This window comes from Carassius carassius, chromosome 12, assembly GCF_963082965.1.
Source record: "Carassius carassius chromosome 12, fCarCar2.1, whole genome shotgun sequence".
Classification (NCBI taxonomy): domain Eukaryota; kingdom Metazoa; phylum Chordata; class Actinopteri; order Cypriniformes; family Cyprinidae; genus Carassius; species Carassius carassius.
Window position 1 is genome coordinate 25604062 of NC_081766.1, and position 9812 is coordinate 25613873.

The window sequence follows — 9812 nt, forward strand, 5'->3', positions numbered from 1 at the left end:
TATCACACATGTGAAGTTTGGGGAAGATCGGACATTTTATGCCTGAGTTATAACATCTTTTATTCCCATGGCGAGACTTTGAATTTTGTCATGGCGCCATGGACACGCCCCTTAACGAAAACTCAAGATCTTCACAATTTAACATCGCACAGGCCTTTAGATTAGACTGACCACAAAAAAGACATTGATGTCATAAAATTTCTAGGAGTAGTCTATCGAAGTGTAAAATATGTCACTTCCTGTTGCCTATAGGTGGCGCTATGACTATAACTGAATATGGGCATGTCAATCTGTTCAGGTCAGGAGTCTTATTAAACATGTGAAGTTTTGGACACATTGGACATTGTATGTCTGAGTTATAGCAACTTCATTTTTCATGGCGAATCATCGAAATTCGCCAGGCCGCCACGGACATGCCCTTTAACGAAAACTCAAAATCTTCGCAATTTAACATCGCAAAGGCCTTTAGATTAGGCATACCAACTTTGGTGTTGATCTGAATTAATCTCTAGGAGGAGTTTGTTAAAATACAACGCATGGAAATGACAAAAATGACACAAAATTTGCTCATAAAATTAAAAATAACCGACTTCCTGTTGGGTTTCGGATTTTACTCCAAGAGACTTTTTTGTAGGTATTGGAGAGATACATGTGTATACCAATTTTCATACATGTACGTGAAACGTAGCTCGAGGCGCACACCGTTGAACGTGTATAGGTGGCGCTGTCGAGCCATTTTGCCACACCCACTTCTGAAACCCATATCAGACGTAAATTTTCGCCAGTTCTGAGGTGTGTGCAAAGTTTCATGACTTTTCGAGCATGTTTAGGCTCTCAAAAATGCGATTCATCTTAGAGAAGAAGAATAATAATAATAATTAAAGCTGCAAGCAGCGATGAACGGGCCCTCGCACCCGGGCTCACCGGCAGCGAGTGGCTTTAGTAAATAGGTGAACGGTGAGAAATATGCATTTAAACTCATAAATATAAGTAGAATATATCAATGTTTATTCCATATATGTTCCAATCTTCCTGTTGCCAGCAGGTGGCGCTATCATTATAATGGAATATTGGCCTTCAGATGTGTTCAGGGCTGCACTCTTATCGAACATGTGAAGTTTGGGGAAGATCAAACATTTCATGCCTGAGTTACAACAACTTCTCTTGCTGTGGCGAGACATCAAATTTTGTCATTTTTGCCATGGACACGCTCTTTAACAAAAACTCAAGATTGCCACAATTTAACATTACACAGGCCTTTAGATTAGACTGACCACAAAAATACATTAATGTCAAAAAATCTCTAGGAGTAGTTTGTAGCAGCGTAAAACATGTCACTTCCTGTTGCCAGCAGGTGGCACTATGACTATAACTGAATATGGGCATGTAGATCTGTTAAGGGCAGAAGTCTTATCTAACATGTGAAGTTTGGGGCAGATTGGACATTGTATGTCTGAGTTACAGCAACTTCCTTTTTCATGGCGAAACATCGAAATTTGTCAGGCCGCCATGGACACTCCCTTTAACGAAATCTCAAGATCTTCCCAATTTAACATCGCAAAGGCCTTTAGATTTAACTGGCCAAGATTGATGTTGATCTGAATAAATCTCTAGGAGGAGTTTGTGAAAGTACAACCCCTGAAAATGGCAAAAACAACGCCAATTTTGCAGAGAAAATTCTAAATAACCGACTTCCTGTTGGGATTCGGATTTCGTACCAAGAGACTTTTTTGTAGATATTGGTGTGGTACATGTGTGTACCGATTTTTGTACATGTACGTGAAACATAGCTCGAGGTGCACTCCGTTGAAAGTGTATATGCACTCAGTTGAAAGTGTATAGGTGGCACTATCGAGCCATTTTGCCACACCCAATGGAATATTGGCCTTCAGATCTGTTCAGGCCAGGACCCTTATCACACATGTGAAGTTTGGGCAAGATCGGACATTTTATGCCTGAGTTATAACATCTTTTATTCCCATGGCGACACATCGAACTTCGTCACGGCACCATGGACACGCCTTTTAACGAAAACTCAAGATCTTCTCAACTAAACATCACACAGGTCTTTAGATTAGACTGACCACAAAAATAACACTGATGACATAAAATTTCTAGGAGTAGTTTATCGCAGTGTAAAATATTTCCCTTCCTGTTGCCAATAGGTGGCGCTATGACTATAACTGAATATTGGCATGCAGATCTGTTCAGGTCAAGAGTCTTATCCAACATGTGAAGTTTGGGGCAGATTGGTCATTGTATGTCTGAGTTACAGCAACTTCCTTTTTCATGGCGAAACATTGAGATTTGTCAGGCCGCCATGGACACGCCCTTTAACGAAACCTCAAGTCCTTCGCAATTTAACATCGCAAAGGGCTTTAGATTAGGCATACCAACTTTGGTGTTGATCTGAATTAATCTCTAGGAGGAGTTCGTTAAAATACAACGCATGGAAATGACAAAAATGACACAAAATTTGCTCATAAAATTAAAAATAACCGACTTCCTGTTGGGTTTCGGATTTTGGTCCAAGAGACTTTTTTGTAGGTATTGGAGAGATACATGTGTATACCAATTTTCATAAATGTACGTGAAACGTAGCTCGAGGCGCACACCGTTGAACGTGCATAGGTGGCGCTGTCGAGCCATTTTGCCACACCCACTTCTGAAACCCATATCAGACGTAAATTTTCGCCAGTTCTGAGGTGTGTGCAAAGTTTCATGACTTTTCGAGCATGTTTAGGCTCTCAAAAATGCGATTCATCTTAGAGAATAATAATAATAATAATAATAATAATAATAATAATAATAATAATAATAATAATAATAATAATAATAATAATAATAATAAACGGAGCAATTCCAAGAGGGTCCTCACACCATCGGTGCTCGGGCCCTAATAATAATAATAATAATAATAATAATAAACGGAGCAATTCCAAGAGGGTCCACACACCATCGGTGCTCGGGCCCTAATAATAATAATAATAATAATAATAATAATAATAAACGGAGCAATTCCAAGAGGGTCCTCACACCATCGGTGCTCGGGCCCTAATAATAATAAACGGAGCAATTCCAAGAGGGTCCTCACACCATCGGTGCTCGGGCCCTAATAATGATAATAATAATAATAAACAAAGCAGATACAAGAGGGTCCTTGCACCTCGGTGCTCGGGCCCTAATTAAAGCTGCAAGCAGCGATGAATGGGCCCTCGCACCCGGGCTCACCGCCATCGTGTGGCTTTAGTAAAAAGGTGAACGGTGAGAAATATGCATTTCAAATCGTAAATAAAAAGTGAAATATGTCAAAGTCATTTATATGTACCAATTTTGCTGTTGCCAATAGGTGGCGCTATCATTATAATGGCATATTGGCCTTCAGATGTGTTCAGGCCAGGAGTCTTTTCGAACATGTGAAGTTTGGGAAATATTAAACATTTTATGCCTGAGTTACAACAACTTCTCTTCCTATGGCGAGACATCAAATTTTGTCACAGCGCCATGGTCACGCCCTTTAACAAAATCTAAAGATCTCCACAATTTAACATTGCAAAGACCTTTAGATTAGACTGACCAAAAAAAAATGTTGATGTAATAAAATTTCTTGGAGTGACTATGACTGAATATGGGCATGTAGATCTGTTAAGGGCAGAATTCTTATCTAACATGTGAAGTTTGGGGCAGATTGGACATTGTATGTCTGAGTTACAGCAACTTCCTTTTTCATGGCGAAACATCGAAATTTGTCAGGCCGCCATGGACACGCCCTTAAACGAAACCTCAAGATCTTCGCAATTTAACATCGCAAAGGCCTTTAGATTTAACTGACCAAGTTTGGTGTTGATCTGAATAAATCTCTAGGAGGAGTTCGTTAAAGTACAACCCCTGAAAATGGCAAAAACAACGCCAATTTTGCAGAGAAAATTCTAAATAACCGACTTCCTGTTGGGATTCGGATTTCGTACCAAGAGACTTTTTTGTAGGTATTGGTGTGTTACATGTGTGTACCGATTTTTGTACATGTACGTGAAACGGAGCTCGAGGCGCGCTATGTTGAAAGTGTATAGGTGGCGCTATCGAGCCATTTTGACACACCCGATGGAATATTGGCCTACAGATGTATTCAGGCCAGGACTCTTATCACACATGTGAAGTTTGGGGAAGATCGGACATTTTATGCCTGAGTTATAACATCTTTTATTCCCATGGCGAGACATCGAACTTCGTCACGGCGCCATGGACACGCCTTTTAACGAAAACTCAAGAACTTCACAACTTAACATCGCACAGGCCTTTAGATTAGACTGACCACAAAAAAGACATTGATGTCATAAAATTTCTAGGAGTAGTTAGTCGCAGTGTAAAATATGTCACTTCCTGTTGCCTATAGGTGGCTCTATGACTATAACTGAATATGGGCATGTCAATCTGTTCAAGTTCGGAGTCTCATCAAACATGTGAAGTTTGGGGCAGATTGGACATTGTATGTATGAGTTATAGCAACTTTATTTTTCATGGCGAATCATCGAAATTCGCCAGGCCGCCACGGACACGCCCTTCAACGAAAACTCAAGATCTTCGCAATGTAACATCGCAAAGGCCTTTAGATTAGGCATACCAAATTTGGTGTTGATTTGAAGAAATCTCTAGGAGGAGTTCATTAAAATACAACACATGGAAATGACCAAAATTACACAAAATTTGCTCATAATATTAAAAATAACCGACTTCCTGTTGGGTTTAGAATTTTGCTCCAAGAGTCTTTTTTGTAGGTATTGGTGTGTTACATATGTGTGCCAATTTTCGTGCATGTACGTGAAACATAGCTGGAAGGCTGTTGATTTTCTTAGTATAGGTGGCGCTGTCGAGCCATTTTGCCACACCCTCTTCTGAATCCTATATCAGACGAAAATTTTCACCAGGTTTGAAGCGTGTGCAAAGTTTCATGACTTTTTGAGCATGTTTAAGCCCTCAAAAATGCGATTCATTCGGGAGAAGAAGAAGAAGAAGAAGAAGAAGAAGAAGAAGAAGAAGAAGAATAAACAAAGCATATACAAGAGGGTCCTCGCACCTCGGTGCTCGGGCCCTAATAATAATAATAATAATAATAAACAAAGCAGATACAAGAGGGTCCTCGCACCTCGGTGCTCGAGCCCTAATAATAATAATAATAAACGGAGCAATTCAAAGAGGGTCCTTACACCATCGGTGCTCGGGCCCTAATAATAAATAATAATAATAAACAAAGCAGATACAAGAGGGTCCTCGCACCTCGGTGCTCGGGCCCTAATAAACAAAGCAGATACAAGAGGGTCCTCGTTTTTTATTTTTTATTTATTTATTTTTTAATTAACCTGCTGTCTGTGTTTTTAATGTTACTCAAACAGCAAAAGACAAGCAAATCACTCACTGTTCTTGACTGAATAGCTTTTGTAACTTTAATAAGGATTAATCTTTATTGTATACCATGGGTTGGCAACCTACCAATGCTGTGTGCCAACAGTGGCATACAGAAGGATATATTGCTTACACGCGAGCAATAGGGTAAACTGCATACTGACGTTAATTTTGAGGTAATAACTTCTGATAGTCACACAGCCTGTTAGGAGCTATAAATACTATTAAAGTGTGAGAATTAATTTGCATTAGTCTACGAATGCAATTAGACAATTCAGATCAAAGCATCAGCGGTCTAACAGCACTCGTCAATGTCAAAAAAATGACAGAGATGGACAATCAAATCAATTTAGGTGGGGATTACTGTTCACAGAGGCAGAGTGCGAGGTGTCAGTGTAACATTAAAGAGAGCAAGGTAAGATGAAGCTGCAAATCATTTAATATAGTAAACTTTTAATGATACTTTTTACAATAGAAATTTCAAATGACCGACAGCTATACCCAGTGATGCAAACTACTCTATTTTTTTTTCTCAAATTTGGCCATTTTGAAAGAGAGAAAGCAATTTTTATCAGGGAACCTCCTGGAAACGCGATTGGGCTAGTTGGGCTAGAACGCACGTGCTGGAGATATACTTCTAATCACAGGAGCGTCTTTACTGATGAGATGCGCATGAAAATAGCATTCGATTTTTTTGCACAGCCCTACTGTATATTCACACAAACATTAGATCTACATTATATAAAAAAAAGACTTTGGTGAACTAGTCCTCGTTTTTAACCCTCTGAAGTGAGGCATTTTCTCCTGATAACCCCGAAAAGAGCTTAAATTACACTTCCAGTTTTGATCGTACAGATAAGAGCAATACATCAATCGAATCTGTAAAGGGTCTACTTTTTTCTGCATACAGACACAATAACAACAAAACTTTGTGCACTTATAAAATAAAGATAACATACAAGGTGTGCTGTCTGCAGCCTTTGTCTGCGCTGATCTTCATTTAGACATGCGTCATTAAACTGAACTGTAACTCCGTGAACACTCAACGAAGAGACTTGAGAGAGATATCTATAGAAAGCCTGATATGTCTACTTTTAAACTAAATAAGTGCTGGCGAAAACAAATATTCTGTGATAAAGTAATCCATATGAAAACAACGCGATGTCCATTTTTCACATCTCCCTTCATTATCTTCTAATGTGACCACGTCCCCGCGCTGAATGCCCTATTCAGATTCTAATGTTTCACTGAAGCGTGTGGCTTGAGTACGCCCACATGACAGAAGACAACGCAGCCCGACTGTTCTTCAAGTTTTTTTTATTTTACTGTTTGCTTAGCGATGAGAGGAATAAGAAATAATTCACCCCAAAAAGATGTGATGTGGTTGAGGATTTGAGATTTGGATTTCCTCAGAAAAAAAGAATCAAGCACTTTATTCAGAGATCATAAACATGAGTAAGTCTTTTTTTATTTATCTATATTCCTTTACTAGTTATCACATAACATGTAAACATTTTACTAGTTAGACTTTTTCCAAAGATTTTTTCCAAACTATAATTCTTGACTAAATGTATAATCAAGTGAAGCATTATGAAGTTTCAATAACAATATACAATACTATACCATTCAAAAGCTTGATGTAAATAATATAAATATAACGAATAAATGTAACTGTAACAAATGTAACACAATGCTGTTCTTTCAATTTATCCCCCCTAAAAAACCTAAAAAAAATATTCTCAGCTCTTTTCAACGTTAATAATGATAATAATAACAATAAATGTTGTTGTTTTTTTTTTGTAGAAAATAAGATTGTTAAAAGGATTTCTGAAGGATTGTGTGACTGGAGTAATGATGCAAAAAATTCAGTTTGAAAGTCAGCTTTGATTGTTCCTAATAAACTGTTTAACTGCACTCGCAAGTGGATATTAAATTATGTTGTGGAATAATTAAATATATTCTAAATAAACTACAAGTATAAAATTATATAGATTTATTTTGTCCTCAAAACATATATTTTTTCTGTGAGTGAGTAAACAGGATGATTTTCACATAATTTAGAAAGAAAAATTCCAGACTACAAGCTCCAGTTCTCAAAAGTCCCGGGAACCATTGTTCTGTATGTGTTTTTTTTGCCTTATTCAAGTGATTTAACATTTTTAGTTTTTCACTAACCACGCATACATTTTTTTTCTCTCAAAAACACAATAATGTACATACATGCTGCTCACATATTGTTATAGCTGTTTGTTTGTGCTGATTACATTGAGACTAGACTTTAGCCATTTAGATGTGTATAAGAAACTGAAAAAAGCACAAATGTCAGGGCGTGACAAAACTTCTCCAGGCCCCAAAAATACCCTTAGACTCCAGAGGGTTAACTCAAACTCTATAAAATCAGTGCAGTATTATTCTCTAGGTCAATAATTTTCAAAACATTTGCATTTGGACAACTATAAAACCAGTAATTTTATAATATGTTCTTTACATTGTGGACCCAAAGACCTGTAAGTCCTAAAAGAAAGCCCACAACTTCTCAAAAACTGTGTAAAATGATGCATACTTTTCATTCTAAACAGTGTTATATGAAAAATTGCAATTATAACCACTAGATGGCAGCAGAAGACCAATAATGAGCTTATTAAATTCACTGAAATTATACTGTTCATAGGTTTATTAGCTTTTATTAGTATAAAATCACTTTTATAACATTTAAAGTCACATTTAGTCATAAATGACTGATAAGGAACCCCTTCTCTATCTGACTAATTTTGAGAGCCACTGGAATGAAGATGTAAATGCAGTCCAGCTAACAAACAAGCATAGAAGTCATGTTTATGGCATGGGTAAAGGGGCCCAGTTTTGTATAACTCATCACTGTATTATTGTCCATATCTTTCAGTTTTATTATTGCAAGTATGAAGGAGGTAATGAGTTATAATTTGTTACAGCAGAAAAGATGTCCAAGTGTACTGCTGTAGCACTGCAGAGTTTGATACATATTATAAAAATTGGTCGTAATGTTTCCTGAGGTCCTGCATTTCTCAGTGTAAGGTGTGTGCTCATTGATTTTTCTTGTGTAGGGATTACATGGACAGACTTTTAGATGAGACGGAAAGCACTGCTTCCAGTCGAGCAACCACACCACTTCCTGCCACCTCTAGCAGCAGCACTAGCCAGTCTGAGCGAGAAGAGAATAGCAGTCACAATGGTAAAGTACCTCGTGTTGTTTTCTGTGTGTGTGTGTGTGTGTGTGTGTGTGTGTGTGTGTGTGTGTGTGTGTGTGTGTGTGTGTGTGTGTGTGTTTTACAATTAGATTGAAATGCTTTGGTGCATATTTCAGGATACTTTTAGGAAATCAGGTTGGATTAATTTTATATGTTGTGTGTTTGAACCATTTGTTACAGCTATGTAGTATAGTGTATCTCTCCCGTTCCCAATTTAGGACTCACCAGTCACAGCTCCAGTGCAGATGCCACACAGATCTTGAGCAGTGTGAGCGAGGGGAAGATTGAATCTGTCCCGGTGAATGGAGCATCTAAACAAAGTCTACTAACAGATCATCTTGACTCCAACGGCTGTAAACTAACAGACACCCACAACACAGACAGAAACGGCTTGGTGAAGCACCAACAGGACTGCCAGGGTCTCAACAAGCCAACAAAAAAGTCCCGGACAGAATCAGAATCACTGGACCAAGTTGAAATAGACCCTTCAAGGATAAAAGAAGACTGAATAAGACAGTCCAAAAGTCAGTCCAAAATCAAAAACCAGGGCGATGGGACAGCGCTGTGACACCTCTCACCTCATCCACCCTAAATCCAAAGCTAAGCTGCTCTAAAAATACCACCTTCTAAACCTAACTACAGCTAATTAATGCGCCTTTTTCATAAAACCATTTTACAGAGAAATGTATATTCTGTATGTAATTGGAATTTGTCTGCTATTTTTTTACCAACAAGATATTTATATTTTTTGAGACATTTTGGCAAATGGTGAAAATGCTGTTCAAGCCATTATACATAATTGATGAGGATAAATGTTGGTGAGCGTGTGTTTCCAGGTACATCAAGTTGTTTTGATTTATATTGTATATTAATGGTTCAGTGCTCAGCTTTTTTGTTGTCTGAGACATATTGCAAGCTCCCGTCAGATGTAGTGAAAATAAATAATCCAATGGAATCACCCCTCCAATGTTCTGTTTTTGTAAAGTGCCCACAAAATTGGTTTGCTAGCTGTATGTTTCTTTTAACTGATTGAATCTCATAGCAGAAATGTCCAGGTCATATTGCACCTTTTTTATTTATTTATTTATTTATTTATTTTGGTGTAAAGAAAATTAAGCCTATTCTTGGGAGCATTATTTAGTTTTATACTGTAATGCATTTTATATTTTTACATTTGTGGTGTTT

General features: G+C 37.7%; 1 protein-coding gene across 1 annotated transcript in view; it reads left to right on the plus strand.

The window, feature by feature from the left end:
• Positions 1-9582, plus strand: part of mier1b (mesoderm induction early response 1b, transcriptional regulator) — a 113904-nt gene extending 104322 nt beyond the window's left edge. Inside the window, exons 8-9 of the mRNA XM_059563942.1 lie at positions 8484-8611; positions 8846-9582. Coding sequence (XP_059419925.1) covers positions 8484-8611; positions 8846-9135 — 418 coding nt within the window. The 3' untranslated portion in view covers positions 9136-9582. The remainder of the gene's footprint in view (positions 1-8483; positions 8612-8845) is intronic.
• The last annotated feature ends 230 nt before the right edge of the window (positions 9583-9812 follow it).